Here is a 27,815-nt window from a genome sequence, read left to right as displayed (position 1 = left end):
GCTGTTCTACTGTTTTTAGTTCTTGGGGTACAGATTTTGCCATTTGCATTGGTTGTTTGTTAGGGTGGGTTTTCTTCCTGTCTGGTCTTAAACTGTGACTGTGAGCTTCTCTTCCATGGAGGTGGTTTAACATGGGAGATTCTTGGGACTGGGACTGTGGGAACCCAGGAGAGTTTCTCATTTGCCTCAGTCAGTGCCCATGGGTGTCATTGCTTCTGGACCATTTTTTGTATTGTTTTCTTGGCCTGGGGCCCTGATACTACGTGCAGGTTATGTATGTGGATACCATACTTCCACGTGGGAGCAGTCTTGGAATGTTGAGTTCATGTTGGTGAGGTTTGAAAAGTTTATTTTTATTTCTTTCTTTCTACCCCATCCCCAAATAAAAGCTTCCTTGCACGGGAGTAGGGGCATGAATGTTTTCTCCTGAGGGCCCCCCCTTTATGACTGCCCTGTTAAGCCAATAGCTCAGCTCTAGCCAGCCAGTTTCATGGGCCCCGTTGTCTGTATGCCCCTTTCCTTCCTGTGGGTCATCAGCGTCTTAGCCCCTAGACATTAAGGCTGTATCACGTTCTAATAGCCGTTACGTCTTCACAGCTTCAACTTTCTCCTCTGACTCTCAGTTCCATCTTCAGTTCTGGCCCAGGGATTTGTTTTTCATGATTTTGACTTTTTTTCTTTGTATTTAAAAAGTTATATCTTATTCAATTTTGCCATGTGTTTGAAACAGGCAGTCTTTCTTTGTCATCTTTGCTCACCATATTGACTAGAAGCTTTGTCACTGCAGCCTTGATTAAAGGATCTTTAAGACTTTTGAATCACCAGATTGGAATCCCTGATTTCCTCAGAACTTTAAACGTAAATAAGTGGTAAGTAAATATTAATTCAGTGGATGGCTGTTCTGCAGATCCTTTTACTGAGTTGCCTTGTGCCTGAGTCACCACCGCTGTGTGGTGTAGTGAAGTGCAGGCTCATCAGTGGCCACCTCATCCCTCGTGGAACACCACTTTCTATGCACTTCTCGGAATCAGTAGGTTAGGTTCCAGATTTTAACATGGCACGTGAACCCAAGTTGTGAAATTGGTTCCCTGAGGGGTGTCTAGTAGCAGTATTTTTTTGGAATTTACAAATATGGAGGTTATTTCATGTCTTAGTAAATAAGGTTCTATCTTGATATTAAGAGTAATAAAGAAAGGTTACTATATATATCTTTATCTTTCTCTATATATAGATATATATCTATATATATTTTTCTCTGGAGACAGAAATTAAAGTTCAGTTGTCCAAATTAAAATCCCTTCTTTGTAAATTTTTGCCTTCTTTTAAAAAAAAAAACTTTATAATATGCTCTTTCTGAGCTAGAGATTTGAAATCTTGTTTTGTTATAATTAAAAGAAGTCTCCTCTTCACAAAGATGCTCTGGACCTAATGCTTTCCCCTGTAGGAACAGAAAGAGAGAAGAGCACTAAGAAGCCCTATGTCAAGTCTTTAGCACTAGGAATCAACATCCTGGAAGGAAGCCTGTCTGTGTTGGTTGCAGAATGAGACTCTGGAAAACATGACAGAATAGTCGTTGGAGGGAGCTAAGTGTGCCTCCCTTTTCTCTTTCCATAGACTTGCTTTCTTGCTTCAAGGGAACCTGTTTGTAGAGTGTGGTGAGTATCTGCAGACCACATGCCCAGCATTTCTGGGATAACTGTAGGGGGTTCTGAGCAGCCTTTCCCCCACACCCCATGTGAAGAGGATTTGGATGGTGGGGATGGATTAACCTTCTGGATACCTGGACAGGCTTTGACTCAGAGAGAGATGAGAAGGATGTATGGTCCTTAGGGAGGTGGCCACAACACTTCCTGCTAATGGAGTAACTGGGGGAAAATGCCCCAGCCAGACTGGGGGCTGAAGACCCATCTTCTGAGAGCGGTCTCTGGAAAGGAAAGAAGAGAAATAGGCAACTTTATGGGGTAATTTTGAAACCAAAGCAAATAGAGTTATTTTTCCAGGTTTCCTGGACACTTGCTCATTCATGCCAACTTGAAATTGTTCTTGGGGGAAGTGAACTTGAATGACCTGAATGAAGGCTATAAAAACCATTGCAAAATGAAACCCATAGAATTCTGAAAGGAATAATCTGGTATATTTCAGAGTCACGAGATAGGTCAGTTTGTTGTTGGCATCGGTACCTTCTAGACCTTCCTCTTGTGAGTGTGTGTGTGTGTGTGTATGTATGGATGGATGCATAGATAGGCAGATAGATTAGATTAGATAGATAGATAGAAGAGACAGACAGACAGACAGCATAGAAAATGGCAAGCATGTATTATTGAATATTCTGTTGAGAATATTTAATTAAAGCTGTATCTAGACTTTTTCAGTCATTCTCTATCTTTTAGTTTTATGGAAAATACTTAAATCCATGGGATTACACTTGATTTCTCCTTTGAATTATTTCTTGGGAGTGTCCAATTATGGGAAAAGTTGATCCCCATCTCCTAGGGTACAAGAACATTCCTTGAAGAGCTTAAGTTACATATTTATTTGGAACTGATACCAATAAATCCACCATGACTTGGCTAAATCACGCATACCTGCTATCATCTTATCCTTGTGACTGGGGCTTGGTTAGGGGTAAAGAGGATTTCCTGAACATCAGGAGATAGAAGCTTTTTGTTTCCAAAATCACTGTTCCTCACACTGGAGGGTCCAATTTGAACAAAGCTTAAAAGAGGCCTCCTTTTTTTCTGGTTGAGAGAGAGAGTGGAGTTAAGGCTGGAGTGGGGGTGATCCGAGCCAGACAGTGGATGGACTGATGCTGCACTGACTGTACTCGAGTCCTGTGCTGGCTTCTCTGGAGGATTGAGAAGAGTTACATATTATCCTCAGAGAGTTTATGTTTTCATATGTAGACATGACCAAAGGTAGTAACTGCATCAGTTAGACTCAAATTATGTGCTGTAGCAGTTTAGAGGGGAAGAAGGTAAAGATATGTGTGATCAGTGAAGTTCAGGAACTAAGAAACAAATTTAGGACACAAAGGTCTGGTGTTAGGTATGATTCTGACCCTGTAGTGGCAGAGCCGCTGTGAGACTGCAGGTGCCCTTGGTGGTATTTGAAGGGCATGTGAAATGGGATGCCATGGAGGGGCTTCATGAAGTGGGGTCACTCCAAGGGAGTGCATAGCCTGGTGAGAACAAAGCGTGTTGGTAATAATGCCTATTTATATTATTATTAGTGACGGACACTTACACAGCCACATGTTGTTCCCAACAACTCTCTGATGTAGATACTACTAGTATCCGTCAATTGCAGTTGAGGATACCGAGCCACAGAGGAGACAAGTAGCTTATTTAAGACTGGATAGTAGGTGGTGTGGTTGGATTTGAACCCAAGCTGTCAGGCTCCAGGGTGTGTGCTCTTAACCACTGTGCTGCCTGCTTCAGTCAGTGTGAAAGGAGTCGGAAGGGGTTGCAGGCAAGGGACGTTGTAATGGAGAGAGGAGATTCCGAGGTCAGGATTGCAGGGGGTCAGGTCCTGGGGATGCAGTGTCTGTTTGGTGGCCACACTGAGGTGTTAGTGATATAGACGGGAATTAGAGGTCAGCTACATCGAGCCCGTCCTGGAAGCAGGGGGACAGAACTGATAGTCTGGAGCCCTTTCTGTGTGCTGGGCTCTGGGGATAGAGCTTTAAATAAGGTAGGTAAGGTTGCTGCTCCCTTGGAACTTCCATTCATTGTAGTGATGGAGACAGACCACGGGAGAGCTTCCCCAACAGGGAAGGTGATTATGGATTGTGGTACGTGCTGTGGAGGAGTCAGTAGGGTGATGGAGAATTACTGAGCAGGGCCCATGTGACACGGGGAACGTGTTCCTGAAGAAGTGACATTGGATCTGTGATCTGAAGGTTGGGAGGAGCCCGGTCACGCGAAGGTGAGGAAGGCCCATTCCAGGCTGTGGAATAGGGACAGTTCAAGGGATGGAAAGGCGGCCTGGGTGGCCCCAGCATAACGCACGGGGTGGGGCTTGGCGGGAGATGAGGGTGGGGAGGAGGTGGCGCTAAATCCGCCTTGAGGGCCTTGGTGAGGAGTGTAGGTTGTTTCCTAGGGGCAGTGCGAAGCCACTAAGCATTAGGTCAGGTGGGTGGCATGGCCTCCTGGGAGATCCAGGGCGCTAGATAGATGCACCTGTTTGAGCAGGCGGGGGCAGGGAGGAGGCGGAGCGCCGAGGGGAGACAAGGTGGAGGAGGAGCATGTAGGGTGTTTCTCCCCCATCTGGTGTTTTAGAAACTTGAATCGCAGCGAATGTGGCCTTTCTGCCTCAGGAAAGAGGACCCTCACCTCAGATAAAACTTCTCAGTCTTTGGCTTGTGATCAGGATTCACAGCGACAAGCCTTGGTACCTACCTTTTGGCCGTTTGACGGCCAGTTTATACCGGTTTATATAAATAGAGAAAAACCAGAGCATATGAACCTAAAGAGGAAATAAGTTTTGTTTGTTTGCTTTTATAGGCCTTGAATTTATAAAATGTTACTTTATATGTAATAGATGCTTTTGGTGTGGGGAGCAGAAGACACTTTGGAAATACTGTAATTACCTTCGCTAATGGATGACTTTCTTATTTCTAAGATGGAGATTCGAAATGGAGACGCCATCGCTCACTCACTCAGTACCCGTATCCTGCCCCATTTTTGCTGTTAGAACCTGGATTTAATTCAGGGTGGGGTGGTGATCAACCTCAGACAGTATGTTGTGATGGTCTAAGCTAACATGCCAGTCCTGACCCCTGACTAATGAGTATTCCTTGTAGCCAGCGTGGCCATGTGACCTAGTCCCTTGTCGCTGGGACCTGAGAATAAGTCCACTGGGATGGGGGTGGGATGTCTGGAAAAGATTTATTGTCCTGTTAAAACCTGAACGAATGAGCCTGTCAGTACCCTTCGTTGCTTTCCTCTGCTTTCTGCCTCGAATGCTGATAAGATGTATGAGTACACAGCAGCCCTTATGTCACTACGAGGTAACAAGCAGAAAGCAGAAGCCAAGGGCAGCTCAGAGATATCTGCCCTGACATTGTTCCTATCAAACCAGCACTAGCAGCCCTGAGCCTTCCCACTACTTCCAGTTTGTTGAAACCACTGTTTGTTAGGTTTGTGATACCTACAGGAGAGCGCGATGCTAACTGAAGCGAGTATGAAGATGCAGTATTAGAAGCTTTGTCCTGTGCCTTGTGATAGCCTCATAAATGTCCTTTGATATTCAGTGTGACCTTTAGCCTGTGTGAAAACAGTTTCTGAAAAGGATGTTCTAACTTGTATTAAAAGTTGTTCACAGTTGAAAGTGATGAGTTGTGGCCTTAGAAATACAATTTTTGAAATAAATGAACTCATCTGCGTGAACCTGCTGTAGCAAGTACCACAGAGCCGTACTTCATGGCCAGTATCTTCCTTATGGCCTTTTTTATGATAGTCTTAGTCAGTGTTCTGGTGAACCACATTGTGTGTATTTATGGCTTTATAGGAAACTATAATAGGACTAGGGGTAATAGCATAAATAGTCTGATTTCTTAAAAATGTGAAGCTCCAGCAGGCTTTATTGGATTTCAGGGTAATGGTATTATTAAATTTTCTGCTTCTTTTCAAACTTTTTTTATGGCTAAGTTCCACCCTGATAGTTTCAAGAAATTTGGGGGCTGGATCTGTAGTTTTATGGAAAAAAAGTTGTCCTGGAATTTTCGATTGCTGAATTGAGGGGTAAGGGAAATAATTGGAATTTTTTTTTTAACTGTCTTGACCTTTGGGTGTAGCACTGAATGTATTGTTTTCCATGGGGAAAGTAGAAATGGCCCTGTGATATGCATCATGGAGATAATATGAAGTATAAAATGAAATTGTATTCTAAGCTGTTAGGGGAAAAAGGGACTGTAAGTCATAGGGTCATCAAATTATAAAAAGAAAGGAATTTTAGACATCATCTAATAAAATCCCACTTTTTTTCATCACTTTAGAACTTGAGACCTAAAACAATTAGTCATTCATTTTAAAAAATAAAAATACATGTGGTTACCCTATGCACCCTCTTCTTTAATGAAATATTTTCCTAATGGAACAAGGAGACATTGTTTGTATTATGCAAGGGCCTTCGGAAGAAGGCTTCATAAGCCATCTGTTCTGACTGCCTCATTTTACAGCTAGGAAACTGAAGCCTGTAGAGGACAAAGGTTATTTCTTTAAGGTGGACCAGAAAGTAGCTCTTGGGCAGGTAGGGACAGGACCGTGATACCTTCTAGACTTGTTAACATCTTCAGTGCCGCGTGCTGGAATTCAGATGGCAGATGGATGACCTTGGGTGGATCATCGTTTGAGCTCACTCTTGAGTGCTGGAGAGGGTTTGACAGGCACTGGTAGGAGGCAGGGTGTCCCAGGCAGAGCCACTGGTAGGAGCGTGTGAGTGGGCCAGTTTCAGGCAGTTCAGGAAAGAGTGCAGAGCCCAGTCTGGTGCCCCTTTGGGGTCAGGCGGTAGAGGCAGCGCCTGTGTCCACAGAGATTAGGGACAAGTTCAGGCCAGTTCGGGCCAGTGCACGGAAGACCTTGAGAGCCCATCAGTGGAGTGGGGATTTTATTTGGTAGTCAGTGGGGTGCTGTTAAAATAAAAATGATGATGCTGGCAGCTAACACTTACATAGCCCTGACTGTGTTGCACCACTGTTCTGAGTGCTTCATGTGTACTTGCCTATTTAATTCCCACAAACCTTTGATGGAGGTACTCTCATCTCCATTTTACAATTGAGGAGACTGAGGCACAGAGAGGTTAGATGACTTAACCCAAAGAGATACTCATAGGACGCAATGGAGACAGAATTCACACTGAGGTCGGACCCTGGAGTCCCACTTTTAATGGTCTGGTGGTGATAAAGGTGTGGATTCTCTTAGGAAGATGGATCTGTAGGAGGGTGCAGGAGGATTGAAGTGACGGCAGAAGGGTGATCAGGAGGTGCTTGAAGGCCTCCAGGCAAGTAATAAAAGCTTGGCATGGAAATGAAGGGAGGAGACTACAGATGGCAGGAGCTTCTGAGATGGATCAGTGGTGCCAGGTCCCCAAATGCACGTGGGGCCCAGGGCGGGACAGAGTCAGAGATAATTGAGACATGGCTTGGATGTCCACCTAACTGGATTAGGGAAGTTGAGAAGGAGATTTGATGGGAAGGTGGTGACGCAGTTTTACAGAGCCCTCTTTTCTCACTGGTTTTTCACTTGGGAAAACTATCTGGGGAAAAGATCCATGTAAGTGTGTCCCAACAAATTTCTGAGTTAATGGACCCTTCCAAGCTCACCTGTCTTAGCCCGGTGCTGGGCTTATAGTGGGTTTAAACAGTTATTTTTTAGACACTTTGTGATCTTCACAATTCTGAGGCTGCTTGTCTTCTTCCCAGCTTAAGACTATTGGGTGTGAGAGCAGGAGAGGTGATGGGTGTGGTTCTGCATCTGGGGGTCACCTTTGTTTCAGCTTCCCCAGCAGTGATCCTTGCTTTCCGTTTCCTGTCTGCCTTAGGTAGTGGCTGGAGATAGAGGAGGTCGGTGGTGTTCCTTTGTGAGTGGGCATCCGGTGTTGGGAGGAACGCCCTGTTCCGGTGGCAGCCTCCGCTCGCCCTGCGGGTCAGGGCTGAGAGCCGTGTTCGTCCCTCCTGTGGCCTTTCTGAGAAAGGCAGTCCTGGCTGGGCAGGTCTTCTGTGAGGACTCTAACTGCAGGTCCCAGCTGAAGTCTCCAGAAGGGACAGAAGTTGTTGCAAGATCGATAGCTGATACCCTTGTGGCCGGCAGGGGGTGGGAGGGGTGGTGGTGGAGGGGGTGGTCCTGTAGTGGATGAGATAACGTGGCAATTAACATTTGGGTTTATGTTTCATCACCATTTCTGTAGTCTGGGGCATTTTCTTCTTTTCTTCCTCTCCTCCCTCCCTCTTCCTTCTTCCCTCCTTCCCTCCATCATTCTTTCTCTCTCCATTCTTCTTTTTTCCCACCCTAATCAGAGGAGTTGCTAATTGTGCAGGGTCAGTAAATGTGATTGCACCTATTGTTGTATTTGATTTTGGTTTTCCATCTTGATTTCCCAAGGAAAGGTAACCCTGGCAAGTCACATAAGCATTGGTGCGTGAATTTATACAGCATGCAGTATTCTGGGTCTGGCTACAAGGGGAACGTGAAGGGACTAGAAGACTGGGCTATCCCTGTCCTCAAGCGCCTATAAACCTTGGAAAGACAGAATGCATATGTGGGTTTAAAGTCTGGTCCAGTCACTAGCAAAATGTCTGTGCACGGGTTCTCTTGTCTCTCATCGGTAAAATGGGGGAGGTGATATTTGCGTCAAAGGGGTGTTTTGATGCACAGATGGGACAGCCTGTCTGAATACTGACCACTTCTGTTATCTCCCTGTTCTCATCCAGTTAAAAATTTCTGGATTGTACCTTAGGATGATCCCAGAAATACTCGAGGGAGATGGGGGAATCTAAGTATTGTGTTCAGCCGCCTTAGGCGTGTTTATTTCATTGCTGCCTAGTAACCACGTTATTGTTATTCTTATTTTCAAGATGAGAGAACTGAAGTTCAGAGAGGTTGAAAACAGAAATAGCATCACCACCTGCTGCAGATGTGACCTGGAGCAATTATTCAGTATTTTGTTTTCTGTTACCTCATCTATAAAATGGGGATAATAATAGTTCCCTCCTCATAGGGTGGTTATAAGGATTGAAATGGTTAATGTATATGTCTTAAAACAATGCCTGGTGAATAGTTCATGTGATAAAAGTATGAGAAGTTATTATTATTCAGACAATTTCCAAATCTCTTCTAAGCCACTCTGTGGTGAAATCAGGATTGATTCATGTGCATAATGCATTGAAATGGGATTAAACTACAGTTTTTGAAAGGTAGAGTGGGTTTGGTTTTCATGGAGAGGGACTGGAGAAGTGATGTTAAAAGCATTAGGAAAAGTCCAAATGAGAGACGAGAAAGGATCTCTCAGGCAAAAATAGAGAGCTCCAGCGATAATGAAGAGGCAGACCAGAAGGAAAGCTCTGTGTTGCTTCTGTTACGCGGCGGCAGAGAAGCCGTTTCCTAGTTGCTTGGTTATGACACTCACCTTCTCCTGAAACCAGTAGGTGAGGGATCAGTAAACTCTGTAAATGGGGTCTTTGGAGTCACTGCTCCACCAGCTCCCTCTTTCTTTCCTCTTCCTGGAAGAGGCAGTGGAGTAGAATATTAAACTAAGGATTCTATAGACCAGGTTTGGAGCCTGAGCCCTGCCACTTATTCGCTGCTTGATGTTTTGCAAGTGGCTTGACCTTGATGTAGCTCCGTGTCCTGCTGGTGAAAGGAGGAGAATAATGGTGCCCACCTCCTAGAGCTTGTGAGGTCTGAGAGAGATTGGGCACACTGTGTGTGTTTAGTTCAGAGGGAGCCTTCAACAATTGTTAGTTACTTCATGTTACCCAGGGCTTAATGTTATCCCCGGAGCTTTGGTTAGAAATTCACACTCAGTAGGCAAGCCACCCCTGGTGACATTTGAGGGCATAGCCTGTTCTGGGTGAATCCCAGCCAAACCATAGAAGACCCTTGGCTCTTATCACTGTCTCGGTCAAGAATCTGGTGTGGAATCTTGAGTTGCTTTTGTGGTATAGTTTTATCTGCCTCTCCTTTCCCTCCATAACGTGCCTCAGAGCTTAGAGGAGAACGGACATGGACATCGTCTCTTCCTCCCCTGGGTTCAAAACACCTGAACCCTCATTTCCCTTCCTCTGATTTTTAATTCACAGCAACATTGCACAGTGGGCTTTTATATTAGCAACTGAAACAAAATTTCATTATCAACTAATAATCTTGCACTTGTGGTCTTTTGGGGTCTCTGTCCCACAGAGAGTGTTCTCGTTACCTGCTTTGTTCTCGCTGTCGAGATAGGAGAGGGAGATGAATGATGGGTTTCTCTGAGAAAAATTAACAGGATTCCTCAGAATCACAGATCAAGACGTCAGATCCCACGTGTTCTGACTCCCCGTTCCAGTGCTCTTTCAACAGGGCCATGGTCGCCCCCCAGCCTTCCCTCCTGCCTCCCGTACTGGGGCCTGCCAGGCTGTTCATGCTGCCGAGGAGGCAGCTGCCCTCGGAAGGGCTTCCCTTTCTGGTGTGGGCACTACCAGATGACCTGTGTCAGCTCTGTGGGGAAACTTGGAAGTCCTTTCTTCAAAAACTCACGCTTTCTACTTGAGATGAAATCATTTTCCTTGGCCAATTTAACAAGATCCTTGCTCTTTCATTTCCTTTAATTATCTTGTTTAAAAAAAAAAAAAAAAAGAGCTGGAGAAGACCATCTGCTTTATGAGGCAGTTCATCTCTTATGTTTTCTCTAATAGATATATGAAGGCCCAGTTAAGCACATTAAGGCTTCATCTCATTCTCGTTTGGGATTGTTCTGTTTGATGCTTTGCTGTCACCGCCGTCGGCGTTTCTCGGGTATATATTTGGAATGTCTCGGAGTATAGATTTATGAGAAGATGTTATCTTTGTTCCATGAATTGCAGGCACTGTGAGCCATTTTCATATAGTGCCAAACCATCACAACAGGGTTCTTTGCTTTTTTAATCCCTTCCTCTCACCATGAGAAGTCCTATTAACATGTTTTCTGAGCTGCAGAGTAAAATCTGTCAAATATAGCATGGAAAGCAGATGGGTGGTGGCTGTCTTCCTTTTCACAAACCCTAAACTAGTCTTCCTTAGTAAAACTTAGCCCTATCACCATTTACCCCAGGGCCTTCATTTATGAATAGGAGACGTATGCAGTGCGGGGCGGGGAATGGGATGGGTTGCTTGCTGTTTCTTTACTTATTTTAAAAGATACATGCTGTGTGTGTATGTATATCTTCATGTGCACACTTTATTTCTTTCAAATTGAAAATAACTCATTTGCTCTGAATATGAAAACACTTCATACTCATTATTGAAAAATTTACACAACTCAGCAACATATGAAAAAGGAAGATACTTTTCTAAATCCTACCACCCAGAGATTACTGCTGTTAACATTCTGATAAACTTGTCTGTTCATTCCTTTATGAGCTATTTATTAACCTTGCCAGTGTTCTGCACTTACATGAAATTTTATAAAACTACAGAGCACTAATAAGATTAAACCCCATACAGACTTAGTGTTAAAAAGAAAAAAAGGAAACGCAGTTATACCCTTATAGACAATGAAAACATGCCAGAAAGATATGCTTAAAAAAAATAAAACTAATATATTATTTCAAAAGAAAAAGAAATTATTAAAAGTTATCCAAGTCATGAAAGAACAGCATACGTCTGAATTAGAAAAATCTCAGATGAGATGACAGAACTTAAAGAATTAGAAATTTTTAAAAATCACTTTAGAAATAAATTCTTAGATGGAACACAAAATCAAATAAATACCACAAATTCTGCCCTAAGACAAATCAAAGGTAAAAGGAGGATATGAAGGATGAATTGGGAGATTGGGATTGCCATATATACATTACTAATGAGAAAAAAAATATCACATTGTGCACTTTAAATATATGCACTTTATTGTCAGTTATATCTCAGAGTTCAAAAAAAAAAAAGGAAAGGAAATGAAGAAAGAAATAAAATTTGAGAAAATATTAAAAATAGGAAAAGAAGATCAAACATATCATACTAGGAAAAGAAAACTGAAGCAAGGGAACGATACAAATACTGTATTTCAAGAAAATTTTCCTGAAAAAAAAATTTTAGACTGAATTTTTAAAGGACAAATCATGTATTTTAGGATATTAACCTAGAACAACCAATGCCAAGACATTTTAGTAAAATTACTGGATTAAAAATAAGAAAAAGCAAAGTCCTTCGGGTATCTAGAAAAAAAGAGAAAAACAGCAACAAAAGAATTAGATTGTTCTCAGACTTTTCGACAGAAACTCTTTATGTCGGAAGGAAACAGAATAACGTGTTTAAAGTCCTCCTGGAAAAGAAAATGTGAGCCTGTATTTTTTATGTCTAGCAATAGGTGAGAGGAGGAAATATTGTTCCTATGAAATCTTCCTAAGGGATCTCCTAAAGAGTGAGCTTTAAACAACGAAAATAACTGGAGAGATAGAAGATGAGCCTGGATATCTCAAGATAATAGCTAGCAAGGAAGTTAGCAAAGATTATTAGGACCATGTCAAAAGGATTCAGGAGCCAACTTGAAGAGGCTTCTACTGGCATGGGTCAATTAGAGCTTCAAAAATAAGAATTGCAAATATGTTTAAATCTGTGAAGGTTGATGATAAGAAAAAAAAATTATTGGTTACCTGAGGTTAATGGAACACCAATTCATTGTCTTAAAAGTAGTCAAGAAAGAACCAAGTGTCTATTTACCCTGCCTTTCTTGTATGAACGGATCCCTGGATAACCACGTAGTAGCTATCCCAGAGGAGAGGCACTTCCTAAATTTTCTTCCACCCGGTAAATGAAAACGAAATGAGAGAATTAGACTGTCATTGTTTTGCAACCCACGTTGAGTTAACGGATGCGGGCATTGAGCCACAATAGAGCCTGACCTTAGAAACCCAAGAAAACTAGGAAAACCTCCTTATGAAAGATCATACAACCAAACGGATTGAATCTCAGTTTTTTCAAGCCTCTGAATCCAGCTGCACATTTGCAGGAAATTCGGAGGGTGGAGGAATGTGTTCACCTGCATCATGAATATGTAATCAGCAGAATTCATGCTGTGGAAACACCGCAGCTCAAGCAGCCCAGAGTCTCTAATGAATAAATTGTAAGATAAAGAGAAGGACGATGGGGGACGTAGAGTAAACCTAACTTAAAATACATATCACATTTTTAAAAATGGACAGGGATTAACTGTATTCACCAGAGTTGTAACCTTGGGTAATGATATCATAAAGAAACACAAGGAAGTGAATACAATAAGTTCAAGATAGTTTCCTTTTAGAGGAAAAGAGGAAATTCATGGAGGGCATTTTGAGTTGGCTAGAAAAGTGTGTTTCTTGATCTGGGTGGTAGTTATAAGAGTGTTTCCTTTATAATAATAAACTATTAGTTTTGTGTGATTTCCCAAATCTGTGTTTTATTTTACCATAAAAATATTTTTAGAAATTTACAAAAGAATTACACTATACATGCTGCCTTTATTCCAACTTTTTATTGTAATTTTCAAACATACAGAAAAGTTGAACGCACTGTGCGTGAAATGCCAGTATGTTGATCATCCTGTTTTATTGTTAGTTTTTCATTTAATATTTAGTAGAGATCTTTCTATATAACTATAGAAATATCCTCACTTTTAGATAAGTGATGCATACTATTCCATTGTATACATTAAATCAGCCTCTTATTAATGGACATTTAACTTGTTCCTAGTAGAAATAACGGTGCTTATATGTCCTTATGACAAATTCCTAAAATTTGCTGAAACAGAATATTCTGATGTGCGATGTGTAAATGGTTGCGTGTTGTGGATGAACAACTGTAGAAACCAAAGATGCAGCCTGTATTGATCAAGACAGCCCTGTGTAACTGAGGGAGGGTGTAAATCTCCAAGAAAGAACTTGATTCCCTGAAGCAGGATCCTCACATAGCGTCATACGTCCCCTGGATCAATGCAGGTTTAATCCCAATGGCTCTTCTGTTATCTCATTTTGGTTGCTGTGGGCATAGTTAGTGTTATCATTTTTGTGTTGCCACAAAACTGCTGTGTAACAAACACCCCAAAATCTAGTGGCTTAACCAATAGCCATTAGTTTCTACAGGATGGATGAGTCCTTATAGCCTTTGCTAGGTTCACTCATGTGCTTGCAGTCAGCTGCAGGTATAGTTGCAGATCTCTGCAGGGCTCTCCCACATATCTGATGGTCAGCTGGCTTAGGCTGATATCAGTGGCCTTGGCCAAGAGGACTCAAGTATCCTACCCAAGTCTCCAACATCCTTCCAACGGGCCAGCCTGGGCATGTTCTCGTGGCAGTGCTGCAGATCATATCTTTCTCAGGGGGCTGGAAATGGGCTTTGCTTTTCGAGCTTCTGTGCCATCCCACTTGCTAACCTCCAGTTGACCAAAGAGAGTGACATAGCAAGGCCAGAGTCAGTGAAAAGGGACTGCAAAGCGACAGAGCAGAGGGCGAGGATACAGAGAAGTTGTATGTTGAGTGAGGCCATCAATGCAGCTATCCAGCAGCATATTTTAAGTTGGCACTTCTTGGAAGCATTAAACATTGCTGTCATTTGTCAGCTGCAGAGGGTAGGCCTTTGAAATATGAAAAATGGGGATCAAGTATGTTTGTAGGGGGAGCATAAAAATTTTCTTAAGAGTTATAAAGGTAGTTTGTAAATGGAAAAACCTACATTTATTGTTTTGTCTTGAAAATATTTCTTTTCTAGTTGATGTTTTCCCCAGGGATATAGCTCAAGAAGCATGGTTTTCCCTGTGTGTTTATTTTTCTTTGTTCTTGGAGTTGCTTTTAAAATCTGGCTTTGAGAACATTGACTCAAGTAAGATAAAGAGGTTGATTTGTGATGTTAGCTTTTTAAGTGTTTTTGCTTAAGATATAGATGTTGGTGATAGGATTAGTTCCTATACATTTATTGTGGCAACTTTTCCCTCTCTATTTGAAGTTGTAGAAGTGGTAAATTTAGGCTTTTCCAGAACAGTGATTCTTAACAGCACCCAGGTATGCAGATGGCAAGAAATTATTACCAGTAATTATATCTCAAATTAAAAAAAAAATCAAGTTTATTCCCATAGTGTGAGATATTATATGTCACACCTCTCTTCTGTGTGGAAAAACAAAATGCTGAAATAAAAATTTGCATATACATACTTATTAAATACTCTTTATTGTGTATGCATCATAAAATTGCACACACTTTAATTGTTTAATGGAAATTGTGTATTGTGGTAAGGCAATTTAAAGGATTTTTAAAAGTAATTTTGACTATTGTCGAGTTTTGCCTCATTTTCTGATTTTAGAACCCACCTGCAGCATGAGATACAATTTACACACTTTTTTTTTTTTAATAAATTTATTTATTTATTTATTGGCTGTGGTGGGTCTTTGTTGCTGCACACGGGCTTTCTTCAGTTGCTGAGAATGGGGGCTACTCTTCATTGCGGTGCACTGGCTTCTTATTGCGGTGGCTTCTCTTGTTGTGGAGCACGGGCTCTAGGCACGTGGGCTTCAGTAGTTGTAGCACATAGGCTCAGTAGTTGTGGCTTGTGAGCTCTAGAGCACAGGCTCAGCAGTTGTGGCACACGGGCTTAGTTGCTCCTTGGCATGTGGGATGTTCCCGGACCAGGGCTCGAACCTGTGTCCCCTGCATTGGCAGGTGGCTTCTTAACCACTGCGCCACCAGGGAAGCCCTATACACTTGTTCTTAATTGTACTCTATTTTGCTGTCTTGAACTATAAGGAAAAAAAGGACTTAGGTTTTGCTTGCCAACAATTGAGAGTCGCGGATGTGAGGGCGATCTGGCTGCGACATCTGTCACCCCATTGATCGCCAGGGTTGATTCGGCTGATCTGGCTGGCTAGGCGGGTGTCCCCTTCCTCCCTCACCGCTCCATGTGCGTCCCTCCCAAAGCTGCGCGCTCGGTCGAAGAGGACGACCTTCCCCGATAGAGGAGGACCGTTCTTCGGTCAAGGGTATACGAGTAGCTGCGCTCCCCTGCTAGAACCTCCAAACAATTGAGAGTCGCCTTCGTTTTTTGGTTATTTGGGGGTTTTGGGGGGGGGGTGGAGGGGGGGGTTGGGTTTAATTTTTTTGAGAGTCCCTTTGTTTTCAGTTTACCTGTGTATCGGAATGTTGGACATAAACTTCAAAAGAATAATAATGTGGCAAGAATTATCTTGCAGAATTAATTAATTCAGGTGACTTGAGTCAACTTCAAGAGAAAGAGTCCTGAGAAACATGGCAGAGGGGTTATGAGCCTGGTCTTTGGAGGCAAACAGATGTGGGTCCTGATACCAGCTCTGTCACTTTCCTCCCCAGTAACCTTGGGCAGGTTACCCAACCCTCCTTATAGAGTACCCACTTAGCACAATGCCGGGCACATAGTATTGGGTTGGCCAAAAAGTTCGTTCGGGTTTTTCACAACATTGTACACAAAACCCAAACGATCTTTTTGGCCAATCCAGTAAGTGCTTGGTGAATGTTACATGCTGTTGGTGCTAGAAGGAACCCTGGGCATCTGCTGCGGCTCCTGCATTGTATAGCTCGTGCAATAGAGATTACTTCCCTTTTTTAATAAATTTATTCATTTATTTATTTTATTGGCTGTGTTGGGTCTTCTTTGCTGTGTGCAGGCTTTCTTTTTAGTGTGGTGAGTGAGAGCTACTCTGTGTTGTGGTGCATGGGCTCCTCATTGCCATGGCTTCTCTTGTTGCAGAGCATGGGCTCTAGGCGTGTGGGCTTCAGTAGTTGCAGCAAATGGGCTCAATAGTTGTGGCTCACAGGCTCTAAAGCACAGGCTCAGTAGTTGTGGCGCACGGGCTTAGTTGCTCCACGGCATGTGGGATCTTCCTGGAGCAGGGATCTAACCCTTGTCCCCTGTATTGGCAGGCAGATTCTCAACCACTGCGCCACCTAGGAAGCCCAGAGATTACTTTCTTTAGGGAGAAGTGTCTAAAACCTTTAAAACTGAATCAGTGTGAATTTGGAGATAGGTCTCATCCTCAAATGCAATACCTACTGTAAAAGTGTTTATTGACAAATACAACCCTGTACGTTTTCAACAGCAAGGGTAAGATGACTGTTTTTTGACAGCCCTTTCTGTGCTTGGCAGGTGCAGAAGAGATTTCAGTAATGGCAGAAAGGAGGTTTCCATTGTAACTACAGTTCTTTGCTCCATTCTTGGACTCAGCTTATTTATTATCTGTCAACATTTTCACAAGAGGGCAAGTTGGGCCAGGGAGAGAAGGTGGAGACTATGGACCACCAAGGTTTATCGAGAACTTACGATGGATGTGCAAAGATCTCCAAGACACTTTGCTTTTCTTTAGAAAGCTTACAACCTTGTTGAGAAAACAGGTCCTGTGTGTAAGAAAAAATAATAGTAAGAGCAGTTAGCATTCATGAATGTTCAGCATTTGCCAGGCACTAAGCAAAGCAAGCCAGCAACCTACCATGTCTCATTTGCTGCTCGTAGTGACTGTCAGATTGATGGTAACTGCCATTTGCAGGTGAATAAGACATGGTTCAGACATTAAGTCTTGGTTCAGGATCACGTAGGACCAAAGTGCTGAATGAGTTAAAAATAGGAAGAGACGGGGCTTCCCTCGTGGCGCAGTGGTTACGAATCTGCCGGCTAATGCGGGAACACGGGTTCAAGCCCTGGTCTGGGAAGATCCCACATATTGTGGAGCAGCTGAGCCCATGAGCCACAACTACTGAGCCCACGTGCCGCAACTACTGAGGCCCACGTGCCTAGAGGCCTGTGCTCTGCAACAAGAGAAGCCATAGCAATGAGGAGCGCTCGCACCACAACGAAGAGCAGCCCCCGCTCTCCGCAACTACAGAAAGCCCGTGCGCAGCAGCGAAAACTTAACGCAGCCAATAAATGAAAGAAATTTAAAAAAAAAAAAAAAAAAGAGGAAGAGAGAACTCCGTGCTGAGGTTGTAATGTTCAAAGTTAGAGGGTTGGCCAGTGTCTAGAACACCTCTTAGGGAAGGGGTCCACTACTTGTATTTTTTGGGTGGAGACCAGGGACAATAAGTGTCTTGCAGTACCCAGGACAATCCTGTGCGATACTGTCTTAACTCTGCAAAGCTTATAGACATTCTACCAGATATTTGTGTCGGTGAACAACGTGCTTAGAGTGATCTGAGCCAGAAGTCCTAAATATAAAGTATTTTTTTATGGCTTTAATACATACTATATATTCAGAAGTAGAAACTCCTAACGGAAAGATAATTGTATTTAATATTTGAATTTTCTTAGAATTGTTCATTTTGAAATTGACATCATTGACAGAAGTACAAATTGTATCAAGGTCGACAGCACAAAATTCTGCTTCTGCCAGTTTGCATTTGTAGCTGTAGCGCTCACACTGATTCTCCCGTAGGTGCGACATTCAATGACTGTTTGTTAGAACCACTAGCATAGTTAGGCCCAAGAATTTGCTTACTGAAAGGTATCTCTCCCCCTTTGTTTCTCCTTTTCTAGAATTTATGTGTGTAGATAGGTTATATTACCTATGAATTTCACTTCCACATAGCAAAGGGGATATTATAAAATACTTGTCATAGCAAGGGAGTGTTATAGCAAGGATTGTGTTGGGTTAGAGTTTTCTGGAAGGTAGCTGTTTGAAGCTAATGAAAGATTTGAGTAAATGAGAGGTTCTAGAATCAACTGGGTGTTAGCTTGTCAGTGTCTGAAAGAATTTTATTCTGGAGGCCTTTGCTTTGGGAGTGATTGTGAACAGAGCAGTGTTATTCTGGCATGGTGGAACTGGGGTGGAGCTGGGGGGAGGTGTCAGGAGGGATTAAACTGAGGCCAGGACAGGAATTATGGAACCGGGCGAAGTACTAAAGAAGCAATGCACAGAAGAACAGAGAGCGAATAAATTGAGAGGAATTTGTCAGCCTTTTTTTTTTTTTTTTTTTTTTTTTACTGTATTTGGGGAAGACAGGTAACGTGAAATTGTCTTTTTAAAAAATAGTTTGTATTTAATTATTCTAATTAATTATTTTTATTGGCTGCTTTGGGTCTCTGTTGCTGCACACAGACTTTCTCTAGTTGCAGCCATTGGGGGCTACTCTTCATTGTGGTGTGCTGTCTTCTTGTGGTGGCTTCTCTTGCTGTGGAGTCCGGGCTCTAGGCCCATGGGCTTCAGTAGCTGTGGCTCGCAGGCTCTAGAATGCAGTCTCAGTAGTTGTGGCGCACGGGCTTAGTTGCTCCGTGGCATGTGGGATCTTCCCGGACCAGGGATCAAACCAGTGTCCCCTGCATTGGCAGGCAGATTCTTAACTACTGTGCCACCAGGGAAGTCCCTGTCTTATTTTTATTTTATATCTTTTGTTTCTCTGGCATCCTTTAAAAGTACATAGAAAGCTCTCATCACAAGACAGAAAAAGTTTTGTAACTGTGTGTGATGAGGGATGTGAACTGGAGCTATTGTGGTGATCATTTTGCAGTATATAAAAATATCAGATAATTATGTTATATACCTGAAAATATAATCTTATGTCAATTATACCTCAATTTAAAACAATAAAAATAAGTAAAGCAGTCCTCTCTTCAAGGTATTTACCCTCTGTTGAGAAAAAAGATAAAAATAAAAATATAACATCACATGTTAAGTATAATAATAGAAGTACCTAGAAAGGTTGGTGATGGGATAATAGTGTTTATACATAATTCAAAGAACGTTTTATCAAGGATGCAATACTTGAGCTGGATCTGAATGGATGAACACTTGTGAGGTTTCATTTATTTTTGGAAAAAGAGGAGTTAGCGCAACTTTAGCTTTCTGAGGAATGATTTCCCATCCTTATAGCCAAAGGATCAGGCAGTGAGAGCAGGAGAAGACACCAGTTTTGCACAAGGTTGCTGAAAGCTGGCTGTGAACCTCCATAGTGGTGGTGGGCAGTGCCCACACTGCATGGAGCTCTCTCTTCCTTCAGACCGGGAGTGGTAACTTGCTCTTACTAGTCCTGGGGTCTGCATTCTCTCTTGTGGTTTTCCTACCCTGCCAACTTTTTTTTTTTAATAGGCCTTTAATTAAACCCTCCTCAAAATATTCAATTTGAATATGTCATCTGTTTCTTGTTTGAAAGCTGTTGGGTACAATGTGTAATTACAAATTGAGAAAAGGTAAAATACACAATAAAAATAAGGGGAAAAGTTTTTTTATTCTAAATTACAAACAATATCACAAATAAAAAGAAGTCAGTTACTAAGGCAAATGGAACACATAAGGGCCTGATTATAGTGAGATAATTTATTGTAGCATTCTTGGTCGGGGGTGTCATATTAAGAAAAATAAAGGCATTGAGGATTGGATTGTTATCATATAAAATGTTGAACTAATATATGTGTATGTAATTTTGAATTTTTATATTTATGTCCAGTGGAGGGGAAAAGTACACAGCATCTTATACTGAACCAAAATGCAAGTGGGCATTTAATTTACACTTGTTCACTTCTTTATTTGTTTACTAGTGCTTTTGTGATTTCTGCTTAGGCTGCTCCTCTGTGGTCCTGTTGGACATTCATTGAGCTCGAGTGGCATTGTCACAAGGCACATAAACATTATGGATTTTCATAAATGGGACAGGTGAAAATGCTGCTGGAAGGGAAACCTGTTGCTAGATTGATTCACTTAGTTTTTTTTCTTGTTTTGAAATCACAGTTATATCCTTTTTTTTTCTTTTTGGCTGTGTGCCTAAGCTTGCAGGATCTTAGTTTCCCGACCAGGGATTGAACGCTGGCCCTGGCAGTGAAAGTGCTGAGTTATAACCATTGAACCACCAGGGAATTCCCACAATTATACGCTTAATGTGGAGCTTGTGGTGGCCTACCCTGAGTCTTGGGTGTCTGCAACTCAGTATGTGATTTTTATGGAAACAGAGGCACTTGCTCTGAAAGCTGGTATACCTCCTCTAGCTTTACAGCTGAGGGAGCCTTTCTGCCTTTCTTTGCTCTTTATGGGAAAGGTAGATAATATTGTGAATAGGGTAAAAGTTCAGAACCCATCTACATTTCCCTAGATCAGTGCTTTTCCAATAGAAATATAATTTGAAGCACAGATGTGCTTCAATTTGATTTTTTCTAGTACCCGCATTTTAAAAAATGGGTAAAATTAACTTTAACAGTGCATTTTATTTAACTCATATTCAACAGGTTATCATTTCAACATGTAATCAATATTTTAAAATTATTGAGATATTTTACATTTTTTTCATGCACGACTTCAAATCAGCATGTAGAATCACTCAACTCAGATGTAGAATTTTCATTGGAAGTACTTGATCATAAAGTGTATAGTTGAAAAAGTAGATTTACCTACCCCAGAAGTTCCAAACTTACTTAAATGTTTCCACCAGAGTCAAGTATCAGTTTATAAATTTATATTTAAATTAATTACAGTGGACCCTTGAATAATACTGGATTAAGCATTTCCTCCACATCCCAGGATTCAACCTGGGACTGAATGAATGTCCTACTGTATTCCCACATTGATCCTATAGATCATGTAGGACTACAGTATTTACAATTAAAAAATAAATGAGTTTGAGTGGATCAGCTGAGTTCATACCTGTGTTGTTTAAGGGTCAGTTGTATACTTAAATAAAATTAAAAATGTACCTTCCAAGTGTTAGTAGTGCCATGTTGCTCCTAGTGGCTACCAGCTGTAGAATATTCTTAAAACCATACTTGAGTGCTTTTATACTTTCTCAGGTTATTATTTATGTAGAATTAATCCATGCTACAAAGTCCTTGGAAACTGTTTTACTACGTTAGATTTATTCATCAAGGATATAAGCACCTCGGGAAAAATAGTTCTTCATATTTGTGCTTCATCTCCAGGGCCAGGGAGTACCTTGCACATAGTAGGTGTTTAATAACTTTATCCAGCTAAATCCTGTTTAGTCTGCAAATTGCAACATAAATTTCACTTTCTCAGGGGAGTGTTTCTGGACTTTCCAGTCTATCTGTATTACATGTTCCTTCACTGCGTTTTCTCATAGAACTGAATTCCTTTCCTCTAGAACATATATGCTTACACACCAATTTGAATAATTTTGTGATTAATATCCATCTCCCCAGCTAGTCTGTAAGTTCCGAAAGAGGGAAGAATGTGTTTGGTTCACCAAAGTGTTTTGTGCTCCTAGCATAATTCATGGCACGTAAGGATTAAATATTGGTCACATGATAATAATAGCACAGGGCTTTTAAAAAAGGAAGTGATTAGCAAAATGTCCAGTTCTTAAGTTTATAGAAATCAGAGTTTGTGTTGGGGAAAAAGGAATGTTTTATTTTAAGTATAATACAAACTAAAATACTCAAATTTTTAGTTTTTGTTCAAGCCTTTTCAGAATACTCCTGTAAATGAGCATTTTCTTAGCTTTCTTTCTACGTTATTGGTATTCATTTCCTTGATAGCTATCACCTCACATCTGCTATGCTTATAACTGAAGGTATACTGAAGACAAAAACTGAAAAAAAGGAAAAGTGAATTGTGAAATACTTTTAAGGAGTTGAGAAAGATACAGGGCAGAAGCAAAGGTGCATAGAGGAAACATCTCTTGCTGTTTCAGGACAGTTTAAATTAAGCCCACCCTTTTAATTATACCAGAGTAATGAGCCTTACCCACAATATGTGAAAATATAATTAAAAAATGTATGGTGGGCTAGTAGACCAGGTTGTCAGATCATTATCTGAATCATAAAGTTGGAAGCAACGCCCATTAAAGGTTACTAGTTTGGAAAGGTTAGATTAGAATTGTCTTCGCAAATATAAAGTTTCTCAACTTGAATAATGCCTTAGAAAACCATTAACATTTAACTTTTTTTTTTTAACATCTCATGGAAGTAGAGTAAGCATACAGAAATGTGCACATAAGGATACATCCTGATGAATTTTCACATCCAGATCAAGAATGTATATTACCATCACAGCATCCCAGAGGGTACTTTCTTGCTTCTTCCCCTTTCCTGCCCTCCAGGACAAACCACTATCTTGACATAATAGACAGGTTTTTCCTGTTTTTGTACTTTATATAAATGGAATCATGCAGTATCCGCATTTGAATTAATATAATGATTTGTTATTCTAAGTGACATTCCTGATAGCAACCCACTGAAAACAAGGTCTGTTTTCAGTTTTCCTTATTATGTATCTAATTTGGTAAACTGGCAGTTTACCAGGGTATCTGGTTGTTTATTATTCCTTTAAGACATTTTCTGTGTAAATGCAAGTATGTATGTGTGTATGCATCCACACATGTATATATGCATATGCTTTTAAAATTTTTACTCATATTCGATCATGCATATTATTTACCTCTTTGTGATGTGTCTTAAGGCCCTTTTCCTATCAGCTTATGTAGATTTGATTCATTTTTTTTGTAATGGCAACACAGTACTCCATTGTATGGCTGCATCATGGTTTAATGCAGCACTTATCCACTGATGAACAGCTAGGTTGTTACTAACCTTTTGCTTTTAGAACAATAGAGTCTATGTAAGTTTATGTGTAAAATAAATTCTTAGGAAAGGAATTGCTGAGCAGTAGGGTCCATGCATTTTAAATTTGCTTGTGTATTTCTTTTTTTTTTTAAATTAATTAATTTATTTATTATTTTTGGGAGGGTACACCAAGTTCAATCATCTGTTTTTATACACATATCCCCGTATTCCCTCCCTCCCTCGACTGCCCCCCCACCCTCCCCGTCCCAGTCCTCTACGGCATCATCCATCCTCGAGTTGAACTCCCTTTGTTATACAGCAGCTTTGCTCATGTATTTCTAAATGGCCCTTCAAAGAGTTTTGCCAGTTTTTACTCCCACCAGTAAGATCTGAAAATTTCTATTTCCAGTGTCCTTGCCTTAGATTATGTGTTATCAAGCTTGTTAATCTTTGCAGTCTGCTGTAGGAAAATTAGTAAGTCATTGTTATGTAAATTTGCATTTTCTTCAGTTTTGAGTGAGGTTAGTTGTTTATGTTTACTAGACATTTGTGTTTCTCTTAGGGCTTGTTTCTGTCCTGTGCTCATTTCCCTACAGGGTTGTTTATATTTTTCTTAATTTCAAAGAGCTCTTTCTATGTAAAGGAAATTTACCCTTTTATGTCATCTATGGTGTTAACTTTTTTTTTTTTAATTGAAGTATAGTTGATTTACAGTGTTGAGTTTCAGGTGTACAGAAAAGTGATTCTGTTTATATATATATATATATTCTCTTTCAGATTCTTTTTCATTATAGCTTATTTCAAGATGCTGAATATAGTTCCTTGAGCTATATAGTAGATCCTTGTTTATCTATTTTCTATATAGTAGTATGTATCTGTTAATCCCAGACTCCTAATTTATCCTTCCCCCGCCTTCTCCCTTTGGTAACTATAAGTTTGTTTTCCATGTTGGTGACTCTGATTCTGTTTTGTAAATACGTTCCTTTGTAAGGAATTTTTTTTTCAGTTTGTTTTTTGTCTTTGTAAGGAATTTTTTTTGTAAGGAATTTTTTTTTCAGTTTGTTTTTTGTAAGGAATTTTTTGTAAGGAATTTTTGTAAGGAATTTTTTTTTCAGTTTGTTTTTTGTCTTTGTTGTGTTTAAAGCCATTTTTTTTCCTTAACAGAAGGTTTAAATTTTTATGTGGTGAGATTTACCAGTTTTTTCTTTATTGGCTTCTGAATTGTATGTTCTTATTGAGGTAAAGCATTGAAAACTTGAGATAGATAGATAGATAGATAGATAGATAGATAGATAGATAGATAGATAGATAGATAGATAGATAAACCTGGCATGGGAAAAAACTCAAGAAATGTCTGTGGGAAATGTGTTTAAGCAGGAATTCAAATTTCAATCAAAAGTGGTTTGACCAACTATAAGTAAACCAAATTTGGACATTAGCTGCCAAGATTTGTTTAATATATTTAACAGCTTTTAAAAGAATTTTCAATGCTATGCTTTTTTCCTTTCATGCTTTGTTATTTGGGGTTTTAATTTCTGAAATGATCTCTCTTTTCAGATTTCAGATTATAACCTATCTCCTGCACCATTGCTGACGTCCAGTGACCCATGTCAGAAGTACTTCCAGGTCAGATACACTTTCACATGTTTCAATGCAGTGTACTAGTTGACTATTAAAACTTTAAAAAATATATACTAGGTAATTGTTTTGATGTTAAACTTGTGACTTACTATAATAGCATGTTTTTGCTTTTTTATTGTTTTTCACTAATGTACTAGAAAGGTGGATCTTTAAAATAAGATAGAAGAATTAATTGAACTTAACTTCATTCATGTATTAATTGCATGACTACTCATATCATAATGTGAAAAGATTTTAGTCGACTATAACACAAAATTAAAACTATGTCAAATTTTGCCATCTAGCATTGCACATTATAGCCTGTGAACTGTTTAATTTGAACAAAGAAGGTATTGGTGGTGAGTCTTCATAAACAGCATCTTAGGCATTGTGGGTTTGTCTAGAATATACTTCCATTTCAGAATTCTCCCAGGATCTAATACTGATTAATTTCAGCCCTTAATAAGAAAAGCAACTTACTTTTATTGTATGCCCCTTTCTTTGTGTCGTGATGGATGCTAGTCTACTTACAAGTGGTGTGGGATTTAATTCTTAGCCTCATAGTAATATAATAAGAAAAAAGCAATTGCAGTGACATTTTGAATTAAACATAATATAGGACTGCAAGTGGCAGATAAATCTGAGTAGATTATATATATTTTTAGGACACATACCACTCAGCAAATTCTGAGTTTTTAAGTAAGTAAATTTAAACCATGACAAATAGATGTTAATGTCCCTAAATTCTAAAATTAAGCTCAATAAGTATGTCCAAGTCCGTTTCTCTTTTTATATAACACTGTGTGTTACATCTCAACAGAGAACTAAAATAGAACATAATAAACACTAAGCTCAGTAAAGGTAGGTGAGTGACAGGAAATTTCCTTTTACTAAAAATAGCTAAAAACAATGTGACAAACCTAAATTCACACAGGAAAATTAGGAACTCAGAGGCAATTCTTAGAAGCCAATTTAGAGGTGGGGAGTAGATTTTCTTTGTAAATACGTATCTGAGTAAGTTTATTAATTTTGCAAAGTCAAAGCAAATATATGTGTCCTTTAAAAAGATACATTTTAAGCGTTCAGAAGAACTTCTAGGAATTCTTTAGCTTTTAAAGTATTTTATTACATTGCAAGATAGACTCAGCATGGAAACATAAGAATAAAGCTGGCAAATATATAAATGATGTGTTTTTCTCTAAGTAGAGGTGAACTAATCAAATGACTTACAGAAATTTCTTATTGTCATTATATTTTGTTAGACCAGTTATTCACTTTTCCTGTTGTTACCTAAATTGCTTTATTCATTAGTAGCTATATGAGACAATGAAACCAGCATGGTTTTTAACAGCAGCTACTACTATCATGCATTGGTATAGGATGTAACACAGCTTACAAGGAAAACAGTGTTCTTATTTCACTGGAGTATCATTCCGGCCATTTTTACCTGAAAATTTAATGGCAGCTAGTGAAGGAAGAGTATGGACCAATAACTGGGATAAGGTTTGCTTTCAATCCCGTTTTTCAACTCTCAGGAGCTGTAACTACAGGGAACCTTTAAAAAAGCAAACATACCAGAATGTGTATACCCTTATTTGCCTTGGAAAATTCCTGTTGAAGCTTCAAGATTCAACACGAGTCCCTTCCACATAGGTCTCAGCCTGTGTCATAGTCGAGTAATTACCGTATTTCAAGGATTGGAATTGACTTGAGGCCAGATTATCAGTTACTCAAGAAAATCTATGTTGTTACTTTAGCTTATCTACTTTTCCTCAACTAAACCAGCTTGATCACTGACTATGTTAACAAACGTGGCCATAACACTCTAGAGCTATATTAAAAAAAATATTTATCTTCAGAAGACATCATTTAGAAGAAGATGAAATGATGAAAACAGCTTAGAAATTGAGCAAAGAAGATATCCTTGGGGGACTTCCCAGGTGGTCCAGTGGGTAAGACTCCGTACTCCCAATGCAGGGGACCCAGGTTCTATCCCTGGTTGGGGAACTGGATCCCACATATATGCTGCGACTAAGAAGTCTGCATGTAGCTGAAAAAGTCCGCATGCCACAACTAAGACCTAGAGCAGCCTAAATAAATAAATAAATAAATATTTTTTTTAAAAAAGAAAGAAAAAAAATATCCTTGGGATAAGCGTATAATATCCGAAGGTGACTACATCTGCTGGGTGTGATGTTGGAATGCCGGGTTTTTTTCCCACCTGGAGTGCCTTTCTCTTCCTTGTCCACTGGTGGACCCTAAGAACCTTTTCCCCTGCATTGGCCGGTGGATTCTTAACCACTGCGCCACCAAGGAAGTCCCCCAATACCTTCTCATAAGACCCTGTGCGTACTTTAGCCATTTGGAGTTTAGTTAATAACGTATGCTGTCACTACCCTGTCTGAGTTTCTTAAAGAAAAGGGTTTGGTACATCTTTCTTAACTTTCCTCAGATCCATTTAGGATTTTGAAGAGAGCGCGCCCTCGGGCAGTTTAGCTGAATGGGGCATGGGAAACCCTTAGGTGGATCAGATCGAGCGGGTGAAATCACCCCTTTCTCTTAGAGCCTGGGGAGTTTGCCCTGTGAACAAGCGGTGTGAAGTTGTCCTCTAAGGTTCTAATCCTGTGACCTCTCAGACCCAGGGACGCAAGCTGCCTCCTAGTATCCTTTGCCTCCTTCGTTCATAGAGAAGTTCTTATCATTTTCGTCACATTGAGCGTGTACTTTCATGAGTAATTTCAGGAAACCAGCTTTATTTTGCCTCTCCTTCTTAAAAGAAAAAAAAAATCTGAGTTTACTTCATTTCCTTAGTACTTTGAGGTCTAGTTCAAAAGGCAGCATTCCTCAGGGTAGAAGTTTTGCTGTTAACTTCTCAGTGGAAGTAAAATTGTATAGCAGAAAAGAAAAAAAGAAAATGTGAAGTCTCATGTTACAATTGGGCAGGCATTGAGCTTCCCTGGGCCCATTTGTCAATTTCCAATGTTATAAGCATGTCACAGGAGCAGAGGGAGAGCAGCAGGTTATTGAAGAGAGGC

At 40.3% G+C, this 27,815-nt stretch overlaps 1 protein-coding gene across 11 annotated transcripts in view; it reads left to right on the top strand.

The window, feature by feature from the left end:
• The window catches only part of APBB2 (amyloid beta precursor protein binding family B member 2), a 360,089-nt gene that overhangs the window by 140,957 nt on the left and 191,317 nt on the right, over positions 1–27,815 (top strand). For all 11 annotated transcript variants that reach the window (XM_057729829.1, XM_057729823.1, XM_057729827.1 and 8 more), the window contains one exon: positions 24,718–24,786. In XM_057729829.1, the coding sequence (XP_057585812.1) occupies positions 24,768–24,786 (19 nt within the window). In that variant the 5' untranslated portion in view covers positions 24,718–24,767. The remainder of the gene's footprint in view (positions 1–24,717; positions 24,787–27,815) is intronic.

Source organism: Hippopotamus amphibius, chromosome 3 (assembly GCF_030028045.1).
Source record: "Hippopotamus amphibius kiboko isolate mHipAmp2 chromosome 3, mHipAmp2.hap2, whole genome shotgun sequence".
NCBI classification, from domain to species: domain Eukaryota; kingdom Metazoa; phylum Chordata; class Mammalia; order Artiodactyla; family Hippopotamidae; genus Hippopotamus; species Hippopotamus amphibius.
Note: the sequence above shows the minus strand (reverse complement) of the source record. Positions and strands in the feature narration are given on the sequence as shown.